This window comes from Cephus cinctus, unplaced genomic scaffold, assembly GCF_000341935.2.
Source record: "Cephus cinctus unplaced genomic scaffold, Ccin1 Ccin1_scaffold1553, whole genome shotgun sequence".
NCBI lineage: Eukaryota > Metazoa > Arthropoda > Insecta > Hymenoptera > Cephidae > Cephus > Cephus cinctus.
Genome location: NW_014333871.1, coordinates 436,292 through 454,398, shown reverse-complemented (window position 1 = coordinate 454,398; position 18,107 = coordinate 436,292). Strand labels below are relative to the sequence as shown.

Below are 18,107 nucleotides of genomic sequence, written 5' to 3'. Positions count from 1 at the left end.
GGGAGGGTGATGAAAGAGGGCAAAGTAAGAGTAACGTAAAATTGAGTTACAGGGTAGTTTATTTTTTTATTAGCACTCCGCCGGCTCGCGGGGGCCCGTACGACGTCTGCGGCTTTGGGGGCAGGGGGTAGTTTGCGGCCAACGGATTTCCCGATAGCGGCTTTATAGCGTGTCAACACGCTCCTCTAGGGGTTCGCACGCAATCGCCATACAAAATCAAACGATATCCAGGGCTAACCGTGTGAGAGCGATCGACCTTCTGTGATTCCGTAGAACCCGCTTGACCCGTTCGCACGCTAATACCCACCAACCATCCCTTTCTAGAAAATAGTAGCTACCCTTTATCTACCACCCCATTCTCACCCCTATACACATTTACAATATCCTACGTGCATACCTGCTTTCACTGTAAAGTAAACGACTCGTTGATCGGCCTCTCAATTTTATCTCACGACACGCCGTTTAAAATCCACCCCCATCTCAGAGCCAACCCTTACTACCCTTATGTACTTGATTTGCAAGGTGCGCTTCGTGCAACGCTTTACCACCCCCCGTATCCTCCTCGGCACGAGCAACAATAACAGTGCAGTGGCAGTAATGGCAGCAGTAGCTGTATACACGTCAGAGGGATGCTTCTGCGAATCTGCTCCAGAGAAGCACAGGGAGAGTGATATAAGGGATGAGGGAGGGACTAGGAGAAAAGGCTAAGGGGATAATGAGGAAAGGCAGGGACGCAATGCTGGTAATAAGGTGGCTTGAAACGGGGGTGGCATTCTAGTCACGTTTCCAGCCGCTGACAGCTGCGGCTTATACATATGACGTGGTATCAACCCCAAATTTCCCTCGACTAGACGCTCCGTGTCACCGCGTCCCGTAACACTCCGGAATGCACTCAAACTCCACCTGTCACCCCTTAACGAGTCTTCATCCCTACTTTGAGTCGCCAACCCTCACCCCCCCTTCCCTCTGACGCAACGTCATTTTTCTTCGTGGATACTCCTATCGTTATTCCTCGCCAATCCCTTTTCGGTTTGGTTAAGATTTTGTTTTTTTATAAAGCCTCAAGCGGTCATTGATTTTGATCGGTCGTCATTGGCCAAGATTGGGTTCTTCTCGTGGTGCAACTAACGTGGAGAATAATTTCTGTGTAGGGACCTTGATTTCACCATTTGAGTCATCACCCCTCGCTTCGTAATTATTGATTTTCCGCGCTGGTCTAACTCCCCTAACTTTATAGACAGAGCGAGTGTGAGAGAGAGAAAGAGAGAGAGAGAGTCGAAAATGCCTTTTGTCCCCCCCCCCCCTCCAAAGCCAAAAGCCCCATCGTCTCCTGGGCTATCAGACAGTCTTGGTAACGCATAACGCACGAGCGACAACCCCTCTGCTATATTCATAAATGTTTTAACGAATTTCTTGCAAATCATTCTAGGTTTTGTTTACACGATTAATGCAATACTGGTAATTATTTGTTAACGAGCCTCATCGCGCACCGGGTTCTTTTTAAATGAAAAGTAGGTAATATATTTGGAAACACATTCTTCTTACGGATTCTCACCTCTACTGAGACTGGACGGCGACATGGACATTCCAGGTCTGGTGCCGTCGAAACCCCCAGTCCTTTCTGGAAGTTTCATCACGTTGTCCTGTTGAACGTTTCCGGTTGTCGTTGAGACATCACCAACAGCTGAGGGACTGACGGTTGTGGTTGTAGTTGTGATGATGCTACTGCTGCTGCTGCTGTTGCTGGTGTTGTTGTTGTTGTTGTTGTTGGTGTTGGTGTTGTTGTTGTTGTTGTTGTTATTTATAGTATTATTAGTCCCACTTGGTGGGCTTACACTGCTGCTACTGCTCACTGCGGCAACACTGACGACTCCTTCTCTGTTTATGTCCTGGATGGCACTGGCCGCCCTGGAGCCGACGCCGGCTGGTTGCAGGATTGTGTACTGCTTGGAGGTGTTCGTATCTGGACTTGCGACGGAGGAGATGCCGCTAGGACTCTTGGTAGAGTTTGGTGCGTTCACTGTGTTCACCGGGTTCACGGGATTTGGAGTATTGCGTGACACTTGGTTCTCGTCCTTGGAGGACTTCAGCTGGAGCAGCGAGACTGTCGAGACGTGTTTATCTTCGGGGGACGGAGAGATTCCTGTTACGGGCTGAGGACCTGGCATTGCTGGTCCAGGTACTACACCTGGTGGTGGGTATCCGACGAAGGTGGCCGATGCTGGATATGGTCCTATTGGTGGGATTGATGATGACCCTGGAGGACTTCCGGTCTGCGTGGGCGCACGACAGCTGGACTTTGCGTGATCTGTGTTCGGTGGCCTAAAGGCGGAAGTGGCAGAGAACGGAGAGGTGCCTGATGACGGGGTCGAGGAAGGTGCTGCATTTCCTGTAGGAGATACCTTCATGGTACCATCGCTGTACTGTCTCTGGTACCCGCTGTAGAGGTGTTGCTGCTGGTGTTGCTGCTGGTGTTGTTGGTGCTGTTGGTGCTGTTGATGTTGGTGCCTTCCTGAATTAGTTGGCGATGATCCACTCTTGCAGGTTCTGTCCTTGTCCTTACCGTCGACTTTATCTTTGTCAGCCTCGTCCTTATCCGTCGTGGGGTCAGACATGTCTATCTCGAGTTCGTTCGAAGAATCGTCTACGAGCTCGTTAAAGTCTGGGGGATCGTACCTGGAGTACTTGTCAGGCTGACGAGTTTGTTCCCCGTGAGGTCCGACATTTCTGTCCTTTCCCAGGGGGAGACATCGTGGTCCAGATCGGTTTTTGGACTCATTCGGATTTTGACCCACTTGGTTCTGTATGGAGGCGCACTCGCTTTCTATCTTCAAAAGGTTTTCCAATTCCTTTTTGGTCTTGCTTGGTGGTTGTTTAGTAGGATCTTGTCTGTTCTGTTGTTGCTGCCCTCTTCCAGTGCGGTCATGCTGTCCGCGAAGCGTGATGACGTCCTTGAGGGAACATCCGGCTTCGTTGCTGGCCGTCGAAGAAGTCGACATGGACGATGGTGACAATTTTGGATTTTCCTTCTTCTCCTCAAAAAGATTTTCAAAATTCGGCTCGTACTTGTCCTCGTCAGAATTACCTCTCTGATGAAGAGATCCTCTAGGTCCTGGCCAGCTACCGGAGAGACTCTTCAGTGCAGCCTCCGTCTCGCGGATGAGGGTCTCGTCGTCCTCTGGCTCTTCAGAATTCTTGCTGGTCTTCCTCGCCGGACTTCCGGAATTGCCCAATGGGAAGACTCGCTTCTTCTGTGGCAAAGCTATGTTCTTCGCGGCATCCATCTCGATCTGCTTTCTGATCTCATCATCGCGCAGACCTTTTCTTCGACGCTTCGCGGCAGCGTCCACCGTCTCCATTTCTTGAGGTACACCCTGTTGCGCTACCATCTTCTTGCTACTCAGTGACTGCTGTTTCGGCTTTGGAGTGCACGTTTCTGCTTCGAGCTTCCGTTTTTTGAGGTGCGCCATCGCATTCTGCCCACCCGGTACGCTGGTCAGTTCCACCCTGGAACACGAAAATGCCAGAGTTAAGTCGATCGCAGCGTCCGGTAAAAGCAGCACCACTATAACGAGCACTGCCACGAGCACGAGTATCAGCACCAGCACCAGAACGAGCACCAGCACCAGTATCAGAATCAGATCCAGCAGCAATTCCTCCAACAAGAGTCCCCGGACTCCGGATCTCTTCTGGACAAGGATCGAAGGATGCTGAGGAGTCACGTTCAATCAATTACATCTCTTTCGATTGATCTTTAGGATCTGAGTGTCGCGAGATACCGATGCACTTTCAATCTCAAACATCTTCGACCCGACAATTCTCTCGGTCTTTATCATCCTTATTCTCCGCTGAGCTTTATCACAATTCATCTCGATCACCATAGATCAATCTAAAATCATTCTTAAAATGAATTCACCTGAGCTCCTTCCTGAAGTCATAGCCACGCGGAGACTCCCGAGATGTTTCTCATGCCACCTGGACCGTGTCACGTGAACACTTTCAAAAAATTAAAAAACTTCTCAAAGATACTTCAAGTCCTTAAGTATACAATTCAAATCCGACCCAATTAATTAAATTGACAATGAAACCTCCCTTCCCAGTCTAACGAATAAAGTTCGCGCGCGACTTGTCAAATCTCGTGAAAACGTTGCGCGGACACGAGGACGTTCTGGGGGGGTTGTGCGTTAGGGGGTCGCGTCGAAAGCGGCCTCGCCGAGGGGAAGTTGCAACAGCGAACCCTTCTCGACGGGGTGCTCGTGAGCTACTGTGCTATGTTTAAGGGAAACGACTCGGGGTGGTCAGAGGGTGGTTTAGATCGGACAGTGGTGGGGATGCGCAGTTGCGCAAGAATCGCGATTCTGCTCCGTCTCCGAAAGTGGGGGCGGGTTCTGCGCATTGTCCACCCCCAAGCTTTGGCGTTGCCGACAGCGGCGTCGTCGTCGTCGTCGTCGTCGACGTCGACGGCGGCGAAACGCAACCCCGTGGCTGCTAGAGGGTTGCAAGGTAGGAGGGTAGCTGGCCTGCGCTCCTTGCCTTCGTCTTTCACCCTATCGCAGACCCCACCAAGTCGACGCCGACTCTCCCACTACTGGCAGATCCCATACCGTCGTGGTGGAGGAACACGACGAGGAGTGTGAGCGTCTACGAGGAGGTTCAGAGGGTGCGCGGAATAATCTTTCCTAGGTTGGTGCTACCGAGATGCACACCAGTATGAAGTTCTCAGTGTGTTGGGAGCCGCGCATCGCGCACGTTCCTATATTTTCACCCCATGTATCCGGAGACACCCCCTATACAGATACTATTGCTACTGCCGCTAGTCCTTTCAACCCCATCGCCAGCAGCGCCGTCGCTACCCTTATGACCACCACCATGACGACGGTCCACCCTTCTCTAATATATAGTTCTTTCGCTCAGTTTAGAAATTCGTAAAGCACTCTGGAAACACGTTCGCGTTCTCTGACCAATAACCCTTCTGTTTTTACTTGGCCATGTGGGGACGATGCTGGACCTTCAGCTACTTTACTCATTCTCCAGCCCAAAGAACTTTTCTCCTAAGGTCCCGCGTATTAATCTGCGACGTTTCCTTGATATTCAAGGGATGATCCCCTTGGAGGCCGAGCACGTAATATTCTAGCGAACGTGAAGCCGTCGGAGCCGGAGTCGAGATTAATCGGGCCGTGTGGGCTAGGATCGTTGAACGCGTTATTAATCCATTATTAAGACGAGAGAGATCGTGAGAGAGAGGGAGGAAACGATAGGGGTTGAACGGAGCGAAAGTCTGAGCTTCTCAGAGAAAGGAGTGACGCTCGTACTTAGGCAGACGAATATGGCTCCTCCACGAGGAAGAGTGAAGAGACTTTTGGGTAATTGATGAAACGATCTTTAGATCGACAGGTTCCTTGTCAAATTAATGACCTCCCGGACCCTCCTCTCCAGCATCGTCCGGTGAACCAGTATCGAATCCAGGCAGCTGCAGCGTCCGGATTGGACCGGGGGGGTAACCAATATGGATCTCAAGAGTTTCTTTTTTAACTCGGCCGTCATAAGGCCAGGCCGTCATTAATTAAAACTCTTCGGGGCTGCGTCGAGCGTTTAATCGAGCTATCGAGCAGAGGGTAGAAACCCTCTGCTTCACCCTCTTACACCCTCGCGCTCTTACCCACCTCTCTGGCATCTTAACGTCCTGGACCTCCTACGGGGTCGAATCCGAGCCAGTGAACTCGTGACTCGTCAAGAAACAGCTGCTGGTAATGTCTTCGTTCTCGCTGATCGTGTGACCCCTGACGGTTAAGGATGACGGATGACGATCACCTTTCTCGTCATCATTATTATCCTGTTCCAGGAGGGAGTCCAAACCTCACCTAAGTTTATCCTCACCTCGTGCCAATGGCAATAAGTATGTAGTATAGTGTTCCTGGCGATAGGAGCCGACAACTCGAGATAAAGCAAGACTGGAGTACGGAAGCTTCTTCGAGGATTGGAGGATCCGAGAGTAAAGGGGGAAATGGCGAACGGAAGAGAAAGAGAGGGAGAGAGAAACAGAAGTATAAGGAGCAAGAGGGATCAGCGTCAGCGCTTAGTGCGCCGCACCCTGGGATCTCGAGGAGAGCCTCCCTTAAACCTTAAACCTCGTACCTTAAACCTCCTCAGACCACCAAGCCCAGAGTTTAGAGCGGCGAACTCTACCGCGCGCACGAGGTCTCCTGGCTGTGAGGGAGAACGAGGATGAGGAGGTCGAAATCGGAAGTTAAATCGCGCCGACGGCTTAAGACATTATCGCTTTTCTTTGCAGACCGATGCTCCTTGTCCGGAAGTTCGACCTGCTCGAGATAATCGAGGATCAATACGTACCAGAGGACCTTTGCACTTTTTTTTCATCCCTTGGGGGATGAACCCATCATACGTCAGGTATGTACGACCATTTTCTATGACGACCAATCAGTCACTCTCTCACTACTTAATTTTCCAGCCGATTCCAATCGAATTAATATCGCTTCACGTTCCAGCTCGGAGTTCACTTTGATCTGGTATAATCGATGGACCAACTCTATCTTGATGTCTCTCCTTCCTGGACCAAGTCTACATTTAAATGGAGACTCATCAATTAATTAGGGAGTATCGGCCCATTCGTTGCATCATGTCCACCAGGACCAACGTGTCCTAGTTCGAAGTGGATGCTGCCAAGGGTGAGGAGGGAACGTCTTCTAAGAGGATGCTGCCGCCAGTGAAGGGATTAGAGTATTAGGCAACGTCACGTCACTAAAGTCTAAAGGAGCCTCCTTGGAACTGTGTTCCAAGAGATAGCCGAAACTTCCACCCTGGGCTTCTACATTCTCCCTCTCTCTCTCTCTCTCTCTCTCTTTCAATCTCTCTACCCCACCCAACCACTCCTACCCTACCTCCCATCGGCTCTTGACTCCTTCGAAGCTTCCCTCCTCCAAGCCCTCTGACCCTCTGACAATTCCAATTAGATAAACCGCCAGCGGATCACAGCTCTTAGTGGTTGGTCTATCCGCCGGATTTCCCTCTCCGCATCCCCCTTCCCCGCCCACCTTATCTAACCCCTTATCAACGAAATATCGGCGTTAATGTCCAAACATGGTCAAAGGAAGGATCCTGATCGGGATCGCTCTTCTGCCTTTACTCACAATCATTCTGATCTTTACATCCTGCCTACATTCATGCTGAACGTGAATGATATGAATCCAGGTCAAACTGAAGGCCAGCACTGATGATATCTCGGATCGTTGCCTGTTGTACGGTTTATCGATGCAGTTCAGCTTTTAGGATATGGATAATGCGTTTGGCTGGGACTAAATAAATAAATAAAAAAATGGGTTAAAACGTTGTATCACATTAACCATGAGTGGACTATGGTTTTATGCTGGTCGTGTATTAACCGCAATTCATGAACGATGAGCTTCTTCATTATTCAAAGGGAATATTGGTTTGCTGAGTGCTTTGACAACTCGAAATGTTCTGAGCGTTCATTAGCCACGGACATTAACCCATATCCGTGCTAGGGTTAAGAGCGTCGCGACGCTGACGCCGTAACCGTGGTCACCTGTTCGTCTCCTGGTCATTACCATTGTCTGACTACATATAGGTGGGTGATGGAAATATTGTTCTTGTATGGATTTTTGTTCTTCAATAGTTAACGAAACAGGCGTCCCGACGCTTTTGACTGCGGGTTCATAGCTCAGGGGTGGAAAGATACGCACGTCTTTTTTTCAACGGAACGAGGGTGGGCACCTCGACGCCTCGCGGCAACCGCAAGGATAATTTAGGACTCCCACCCGTGGATAATGGGAACTTGCCTTAATGCACACCCTTACTTGCTGGCGACTGAATTCACGCGACCAATCTACTACCCTGTGACCTTTATCCCCTGGTGTGACCCCCGATGATATATTTTTTTTCCAAGTAAATTCTGCTCTCACGCGTCAATTAAGTTTTTCAATATAGACCAGAGCAAGGAGAAATCACGAATTCCTATTTCGGTCCGGTATCATCCCTTGGGATATATTCGATACCCGGGGGATGATATCCTACCGACGTGACTGACTCGTCCTTACAATTTAACGACATCCAGATTGGCTCTATTTCCAAGGGGACCCCCGATACCTATACTCGTACGTCCATAGAGGGTATGTTCTGGACTTTCGACTTTATATAGGGGATGGCTTTAAAGGACGCGTATACTGCTGGTCCAGGAAGGAATATGGTAGTCGATCAGAAGAAGAGTACTCCTACAGAGTGATTCCGACTGAAAGTGGAGCTGAGACTGAGACAGTTGGCCAGCTGGTCCATCAGTCAGTTTTTCACCCCCCCCTGGGAATACTCTTGAGCTTTTTCTACCTTCTTCGAGATCTTTTCTTTTTTTCTTCCCCCTCCAAGCACGACCCTTGCTTATTGGTCGACGTCTTAAATCAATCGAATTCCGATCAAATATTTAACGCTGTCCAGGGACGCTTTAAGTGGCTCCTTCTATCGCTGGACCTTCCCTCCCAAAGAAGCTTTTTATGTTCCAATCACATATTTAAGTGCGCACTTGCACGGCCTATATCCACACTCCACTTTATCCCTTGACTGAAAAAGTTCATGGTACATATAGGATTGGGGAAAGTTATAAAAAAAACTGTGGAATACAACAATTCAAAAATTTCAATACTCCTTATTAAGGGATGACTATGCTCCGAAATCCTGGTTAATCGTCTTCGCTAAGCGAATGTCCTGTCGATCGCGCGAGGATGGTTGTTAAGGAAGGATAAGGGTTTGCTAGGCATACACCCCTCCCCCCCTCCCCACCCTCTTTCCATCCCTTTTAGGGCAATACGTCACGCGTCCCGGTCGGCGCGTAATTAAAGAGAGCGCAGAACAGCATGACGCCTCGGGCTTTTCAGAGTAAGGTAGGGGGCGGTAGCGGCCGAGGTAAGGGATGTGTTTTACCGAGGGATACTTACCATCCCTACGCGGCACATATTTTCATATAACAAAACCATCTGTGTGCCGTGCATAACAAATTTCCACTGATTTATAGGCCGGCAGAGAGAACGAAAGAGCGAAGAGAGTTGGGTAAAGGAGCCTGTAAAGGGAGAAAGAAAGAGAGAGAGAGAGAGAGAGAGAGCCAGTAGTTACCAGAGGAGTGTGAAAAGGGAGGCTGGAAGAAAAAAAACTGAAAGGGAGAAAAAAACAACCCTACTAAAAAGAATAACGTAAGTTACTTTCGCACCTGCTTCAATGAGAAAACAATCAGGATCAAAAGGAAATCCAGGACCAATGGACCACTGCGACTAGACTCGAAGTAATATTCATCCCCTAATTCGACTATATACAAATTTCCCAATGCACTGACTTCGAGGGTAGAGAGGGGTGCGTTCAACGATAAAGACGAAGGTATCACGTATAAAGTAGAGAAATAGGGGTGTAAATAAGTGAAGGGAAGGTTGTTACTATTACATTGTTAGCAACTGTACGATCAATAGTCCATAGTGACAAGTGTATATATATATATATACATACATGCGTAGGATTCATTTAGATACCCCATGTAACCTCAGTTGTCACCTTTGTGTATTCTGTGCACTTAGGGTGTACTGAGGTTGCTAAGAGAACGAGAGCACAAGAGCACAACCGTGTTCTTGCGAAATGATCCCATGGGATAAATTTTATTCAAGCACCTTAGAATCATCACCCTTTAACACCATCTTGAGAATCAAAGCGAAAAGATGCCGGATAAACGACGTGACTGTCCTCTGCACTCTCCCGTCTTCAGGGAAGATTCCATTCTCCCTAATTCAGCAAAGTTTCGCGACGTCGAAACTCTCCCTCGCTTTTCCACCCTGCAGGTACCTACTTACACCCCTTCCCTATCAACCCCCGTCTGGTACCGTACCAGTCCAACGGTCTCGCTTCTTCGACTTTTACTAGTTTCTTCAACCTGATGTCCCTGGACCATTTTCATCCCTCTACGCGCTTCGCGATAGCTTCGGCCATTACAATGGGCTTAAAGAGAATGGCCATAGATATGCGATAACATAATTTTATATGACGTAAAGGAAGGGGTAATTAGGTGCACGGATGCTGGCCAAAGAAATCTCGACTGATTTAAGGGTGTGTTTGTTCTGAACCAACCCCCACAGATTCCTGGACCCTCACGAGGGTATATCTATACAGATCCGTACGAGTAGGTTGATGAGCGAGAAGAGCGGGAGCAGGGCCGAGGTTCTTACAGGGTGGAACGTGGCACTAAATTCTGAAATGAGAACGGAATAAACTGTCCCCGGGTATGGCGGTAATAATATGCCGGGTGGTTGTTAGACGTCGGAATTGGCTCTCTGGCGAGAAATGTTCTCTCCGTTGGAGGACGTATTATTACGATGCAATTTAATGAAAACGATGAGTTTTCCCTCTCGCTACACGTTAGAGAGGGTAAGGTGTAAAATTTCGTGCCACCTACATCGTATATATATACGATATACATGTATATCCCAAACTGTGTCGGGGGTGCGTCTTGCTAATCCTGACTCTCCTCTTGAAAAGCAGTTACGTCATGGCGCTGATGCCGCCAGCCAAGAGCTCAGAACGATGGCTGAGGAGTTCGAATATGGGAGACTTAGGGCCATAAAGTGAAAAAGGTCTGAAGCAGTTTGTTACCGAAGCAGTTGTAACGGAAGGGCACGTAGCTGGGTAACATGATTACAAATATATCATAACCCGAGTCCCTCCTTTGTCCCTCCCCGGTTCCTCCGTTCCCACCCTCTCGTCACTTTCTCTTATAGCACTCTCTCTTTTTCTCTTCAGCACACGCACCTAGGAAGGACCAGAAGGAGGAACCCCTCCATCAGGTTGTCCTCGCAAGACGCGATACACGTGCGTAGCCTGTCGATGCGGCTTAGCCACTGCAAATCACTGTCCCGGCTACCCCTAACGCGCAGGGTGAAATGAAAAACTGTCTTCCCTTTCTGGTTTTCACGTAACGTCTCATTGTTTTTAGGGAAGCGTACATTTCGTTCAACGGATGAGACTGATTATTTAAACGGAGAAAGTGGCTGTCAGCGGTGTGTCTGGAATTTGGCGAGATTCCTGGATGATCTCAGCATCCGTATTAGCCTGGCAGCACTGGATACTCTGACGGAGAATCTCACGCTCTCTCTCCCTCTCTCTTACTGATAGGAGGCAGATATCCACGATGGGATGGGGGTATAAGGGGGTGAAGATGCCAGAGGAGCTAGGTGAGAGAGGGTGCCCTTGCCTGCCAGCCAGCCAGATATCTTGGAATGTTTTACACCTCATTAGGCAACAATGTGTTGTTGCCGGGGTGAATTATATCGGGCAAGAGACGCCATCAAGATAAATGGCCCGAAGCGGAGGTAATTGTGGGCTTTTATTAGCTCCAGTTCCTCTCAGGGTGCGATCGCGTCGGCTTCTCCTTCGCCAAGTGCTTATCCCACCTTTAACTTATGTTTCCTTTTCTTGCCAGTCATGCCTGCCAACCTTCGACCCTTTCGGAGCTGAGCTTGCTGCCTTCGCCAGCTTCAAACACACCCAGTCCAGGTGGTCAATGCGATCGTGCGACTCAGGACCAATCGTATCTTCGTGGTCTTCTTGGAATTTGGGGGATGAGAAATTGGGTCTGGGTACACCTGAGGATGATGATGATGAAATATGAAGTATCCGTTCCACCTATCCGGGATATGCTAAGCGCACTGGGTTACCTGGTATGCCTGGCCTGTCTGACAAGATTAATATGGTCAGCGTGTTTCTTGGCATATTTCAAATACATACGAGGTTAATCACTTTGGACGACATTGTTGCGGCTTGGATGGTAACGCAGGACGCTGATGTCGTCCCAGACAGTGGCATCCGCGCCATCCGCTTTTACCAGGCGGAGAAATCCTGCTTTAGTCGGACCAGCCATCCAGCTAGTAGAAGGAGATGACGATAGGAGGACCCGGAGCAAGTTCCCGAAGGTGGCGTCAGCCTCTCGAATGGGGGATCAAAACTTTTCCGCAAATCTCAGCAAGCTTTCGACTTTTACTTCGTTTTCTCATATTTTTTTTCTTCTTTTCTTTCCTCTTTACTTCCTTTCACCTTGCCATCTCTATTTTCTAGGACTATTTTCAGTCTCCTCCTACTCACTGTCTGTCCTGCTGCTATTACGTCTCTGGGAGGTTGGCTCATGGTATATACCCAGCATATGAGAGGCAAGCTTGTCCCTCCAACTCCTCCATCCACGCTAGATTCCTCGAGGCTCATGTATTTATTCATTCTCCAACCCCTTCGCCTTCCACCTAGTCTATTCCGTACCACCACTACAACCCCTAGTATCATCCCTATCAAGAGTTCGTTCACACCAGGTTCTACCAATCTCCTACCTGCGCCGATATGGTCGTTACGTGTCAAAGGAAAGACAATTAATGAAAATTATTTTTTTTAAATGAACTGTGGATAAGGCTTTATATGTCTTCGGGGATGATTTATCTCGCAGTCAAAGCTTTTCATAATATCGTATACATTAATAGATAACTACAGTGGTCCATTTCCCTGGAGATACTTTGTTGACGCTATTCTCATTCTCCTCATCCTCCACCAGCTCCTTTTATTATTCGAAAGCCATATTTACTCATTGGATTCAATTTCGATTCACTTACGGTATGATTTACGCGACGGAGGCGTACCTGTACCACCCCCTCCCTCCCCCCTCGCCACCTTGTTGATGGGAATTTATTGGGGGCGGACGCCACCCTAAAAGCCACCCTTTATACAAGAGATGAGAAGGAAAGTAAAGCAGCCAGCCACGTCCTATGCTCGGTTCACTCGTGCGTAATGTTTATGCTTTGCTCGGCTCGAAAAAGTATTGCGGCATCTTTCATACCGGGATATCCCAGTGCCACGTTAAGATACGGTCTTCTCGCGGAATTTGAATTTACTACGATTTTCACGAAACCGACTCCCTTTCCTACCCTCTATCCACCGACATTCCCGACCCTGGCAAATCCACTTCCGAATTTCTCACAGGACCATACACACCCGGAGTATTTATCTCTTTTGCTCGCTCACGTGCTCACATATGCTATGAGCAATATTACGAAATGCCGCCCACTAGAATTCACCTACATACGGCACTGGTTTATTGAGCCGCTACTGAATTTTTATCTATCCCTTGTGCAAATAGGGCCATAGAGTCCGGGCTTTAAAATGCATGCGCCCTTAAATCAAGATGGCAATTGTAATGGTAACGGACGTCGTGCCGGACGGGAACGTCGCTGGTCCGGAATGGACGCGGATGCTGGAACGTGCGGTATTTTTGTCTGGTGCAGAAATTTTTCTGTAAAATGTCTTCGGGGCGAGTAGAACGAGCGTCGCGACGCTGGCCGAACGACCCTTGAGACTGTCGTAGAATATTTTGTTAGCCGAGTGAATGATTAAAAAAAATTATTTTATACTTTCAAAGTAATCGATCTATCGAATCGCGTATGTGAACTTGGACGTCAAACGGCAAATTTTAACACGTATTGAATGACGACAGCGAGTACCAATCAGCATCGCAAAAAAAAGTGAGGAAATTTCGAGGTATTATTATTATACACGTATTTCGACAGACGATACACGTTAATGATAACGTGGATCTTTTGCTAAGAGGATGTCACGATAGACGTTAGATTGAATGTGAAAAAAAATCTTGAGCTGGTATCAGTTCTTGCATCAATCTAGATGGCAGCACGGTAGCTATGTCGTACATAGATTTAGGGCTGTCCTTGGAAAAACATAGAGTGTAACGATAATAATGGCTGGTGGGGGTGAGGTTACCAGTGGAGCAAGAAAGGCAACCCTTGGGAGTAACGTGGAGTAGTATGGTTGCGGAGGGATGCTGCCGAGGGTGGAATAAGGTGGCTAAAAGCCAGGAGAAAAAGTGGGGCCGTTATGCTGATGCCTTAACACGTCGCGCGATCCTCAAAACCCTCGGAGCCTATCGTATGGGTATTAGGGGGTTGCTTTACCTTGGTACACGTCTTATCATCCCTTACGTTCCTTGGCATTGCCTTAGCGAAGGTTTGCCACTGAATTGTGACTGCGACAACGCAGTTTCCCTGTATCTATGGATATTGTGCTTGGGGTACGTGTATGGTTTTGGGGGGCGGGTGGGCGGAGGGGGGATGGTTTTTCTCGAGATATACGAGGAAATAAGCCCGAATAATAGTGCCTGTGGATGAGACTGTTGGCGTAGTCTTTATTCAGGATCTTCGCACCTGAACCCTCTTTCAAGGGTTGTTCCCTACTACCCTTAATTCTAGTTTCGCTGAATCTAGTGGAGAAATGTTCTTCCCAAATAGACAACCTGTATAGGGGTTGGCTGAGAGTCTATGTGGATATAGCGTAATTTGAAAGGACTGCCGGAGCAAAACAAAGGAGACTCCTTCTGGTGGTTCTGGTCCTGGTGCTGCTGGTGCACAAAATCCTCTGGTCTCTCTGGTTCCAGGCAGCCTGGTTCGCCGCTGATATATTACCCCGTCGCTGATATATGTTGGCTTTTGATTTATGCGGAGTAAACGCCACCTAGAGAATCCCTTCCCTTACCTACACCCTTGGTCTCTCATCCCCTACACGAGAGTCAGCTGGAAAGTCAGAGTTAGCTAGGGACCATGATGGGATTCCCAGTTTCAGCGAAGAAATCCGAAAATTTCGAAATTATCTTTGAATTTGATATAACGTCCACTTTAGGTATTAAAGTATATAAGTAAGGTATATAAGTAAAAAACTGTATCCTAAAATATTTTCAAAATTTCCAAATTTCAAGGCTAACATCACAACCCCTAATTATAAGTACGGAACCGCGGTGAGGATAGCTTCAAAAAATTTTCAACTCCGACAAGTACTACCAGATTGTACGGCGGTATAGCACCGAACCGAGCTAAGGGTAGGTTTGAGGTTTAGCTCATTTAACATGTAGCTGGAGGCGTATCGCGTGGAACGGCGAGTCCCGGGGCTCAGGGGGTTGTTCATTTAAAATCATGATACCCAATCCCCACTCCCGGACGCCTTGTGCCGTGGTAACCCGGGGGTTGGTGTGGCGGTTGCCCTAGCCGAAGCCGCGTTAGTATTAACGTTAGGTGCCAGCCGGGCCACCTACAAGAACTTACCCCCGTCGGTGACATATTGTTTCCATTCTGCTCTTGGGATAAAGCACAATAAAAAACCCGCATAAATATTGCCGCCCGCAGCAGCAGCAGCAGCAGCAGCCCTTACCTCCTCCTTGGCAAGAAGCGAGCGAGCGTGGCCATGGGCGCGAGGGGTGGTAGCGGGAGAGCATTCCCACCCTTATTTTTAGAGGGGGTGAGAGACTGTTGTGACTAATTTGTCTGAGTGGCTTTTTGGAGAGACTAAGGAGAGACCGCGAGAGAGGTCGCACCGAACGAGCCCTTAGCGGATACCTTATTCTTTTTTCTTTCACGTTCATCCCTTATTTTCATCCCTCCGTAGTTTAAGGGATACCGCCAAATGAACTCCGACGAGTCTACAGTCTATGGGTATAACTTCGTTGCGACTAAGGTTGTTCTACTCACAGCGTCGGTGGCTCCTCGGGGGTGCCTGGGGGTGAGGAGATTGCGGCGGCGCTCGGACGTCTCGACGCTCCTGGAGATCTGCCTCGATCGTCCGCCTGTAACAGAAACCACAGAGCGGCGCACTTGAGTAATGCCGATCAAAGAGGATATATGAGCTAGATAAGATGGCCTCCGGATCCAGCATCCATTGGCTTCTCATCTATTGACCGTTCGACTGTCTTGGCTTTATTGGATTCCTGCTATCGCGTATCTTCTCTTTTGACCCTTAGCCTTTACAAGGTTATGCACTCTTTAGGTCTGTGGCTCTTTGCAATATATATAGATGTAATTCGATAGATACAGTTTGACACTTAAACTTAATTGTATGTAATAAATATGTTTTGATTCCATTAAAATTTTTTTTTAAGGAGCTTAGCATTAGCTTTTAGGGGATTTTTGAAAATTTTACCAGTTTTGTGAAATTCGTGAGGATTCGCGCAACAGGTAGGCAGGCAGGGTTGTCTGGTATTCAGAGCGGTAACCATTCAGACAGAACCATAAGTAGAATCGGAATGGTTAATACTGTGTATAGTAAAAAGGATTGTGTATGGTTGTATGGATTTTGAAAAAAAGTTGGCAAGGCTCATTAATAAACGGGGGGTTGGTTTTCCGGTTTATGAGAAAAAAAATGCATAGAGCAGTGTCCCTGTTACTGGAATCCCTTAACGATGTCGAGGGTGTGTACGAACGAAAGGATTAAATACTTATTTTGAAAATGATTTATAACAATCAGGGGGTGAGTTATTGCGAAAAGTTTTAACGGGCACGAATGCCGAACGGAGAAAGCCGGTTTATGGGCACGGGGTGCCAGCCTATAATGGCACTTGTGAGTAGAATTATGGAAATCGCAAATGGCGGAGAGCGAGAGAGAAAATGAGAATAAGAGAGGTCGAGATAGATTCGGCGAGTATTTATTTATTCAGCATCCCTTCGAACGGAGTCGAAATGATTCGATGGACCACTTGGTTCTCCTTCGATTTTATCGTGCGGCTGACTCCCGTGGGAATTAATCGATTCGTCCAAAGTTTTACCGGTGGGTATGTGTGTGGGTGGTATACGTGTACAGAGTATAGGAAGGGATAGGGGGTACGAGAGAGAGAAAGATGAAAGGGAAAAACTGGGGATGAAAAGGAGAAGGAAAGAAAAAAGGTAAAAGCAAGCTTTCGGCCGATTTCAATTAACCTTCCAGCCGAGTGATCGTTAACCGCGGAACCGTAAGCTCATGACGCAACGATTCCGCTTCGGGAAAAGGAGCCGCGTGATTTACATTCCTTCGTCTCGACGGCATAAAAATTCCGGTGCGATAACTTCCTTTGTTCATCCCTCTGTGGTAGCGGCCCTGTCAACCCCTCAGCCAACCCCTCAGCCAACCCCCAACGTAGCCCTACGACGATGCAGAATGCATGGCGACCGACGCGCCATCTGGAATCCGGTACAGCTAGTTTTTCAATTAAATTACATTTTTTCCTGATTAAAGGTACACCCTGTATCTCTTGGGGTCGCCGAGCATCCCTTAGGGTCTTGTCCGAGCGAAACCTCATTCTTCAGACATTTTTTTCTTACATTGCCCTTTTTGACCTCGTAATTCAGTAATACGCGGGTAAAAGATTTTTTTAGCTGTTCGCTTAATTTTTTTTTTCCACCCCCTTTTCGTTTCCTTTACACGATATTTTATCGTTCAAGTAATCAGGGTGGTCTGAGTTGATGAATCCAAAAGCGAAAGAGATGAACCCGTGTGTGCGATGTAGACTAGTTTGAAATGTAATTAAAAGCGTAAATAATCCGAGTCGAATGAATTCAGGGTGAGTCGGGAGTGGGGTTGGGTCGGATCAAAGAACTCGAAGGAAGCAGGAATCGGGTCTGAAAAGTAGAAAAGGCAGAGGAAGGGTGGTCACTGGATGTTACTGGAGGGTCGCTGCCACTCGATCCGGTCTCGTGGAGTACGTCGTCGGCGTCCTCGAGGACGTGTCGACGTCTGGCGTCGTAGGGAGTTAGGGTAGCGTCGCCGGTCCTAGCAGTCATCCAAAAAGAAGAGAAACGGCATCAGAAGCGGCAGAAACGGACCCTCGATAAATATTTCTGTTAAGTGACCGGAGGGGTGGGTTCCAAAAAGAGAGTGGAATTCAAAGAGAGCCGAAAGGTGGAATCAAGAGAGAGAGAGAGAGAGAGAGAGAGAGAGAGAGAGAGAGAGAGAGAGAGAGAGAGAGAATTCTCATCCCTCTCTCTCGCCCCAATACGAACAGGGGCAGTTTATTTGCGTTACGTTACGTAGTTGCGCGTTTAATCAGCCATGTAGTCAGGGTTGGGAATTCCTTGAAGGCGAAAACCAGAGGGAAAAAAAAGAAATCCAAGAGAAGCAAAGGGAGAAGGGTGGCTTTTGCACCCCTGCTCACTGGGGATGATACTGTCCACTGGCTTCGCAGTATCAAAACGAAATTCTACCCCGTCTATTCCTAATTCTACATTTCTCATACCAGTGCCCGCCCCCCCCCCCCCCCCCCC

General features: G+C 48.2%; 1 protein-coding gene across 30 annotated transcripts in view; it reads right to left on the bottom strand.

Moving 5' to 3' along the window:
- The window catches only part of LOC107273268 (mucin-17), a 225,126-nt gene that overhangs the window by 18,618 nt on the left and 188,401 nt on the right, over window positions 1-18,107 (bottom strand). For all 30 annotated transcript variants that reach the window (XM_015751284.2, XM_015751281.2, XM_015751294.2 and 27 more), the window contains 2 exons: window positions 15,567-15,661; window positions 1,556-3,507 (listed from right to left, as the gene is read on the bottom strand). In XM_015751284.2, the coding sequence (XP_015606770.1) occupies window positions 1,556-3,507; window positions 15,567-15,661 (2,047 nt within the window). The remainder of the gene's footprint in view (window positions 1-1,555; window positions 3,508-15,566; window positions 15,662-18,107) is intronic.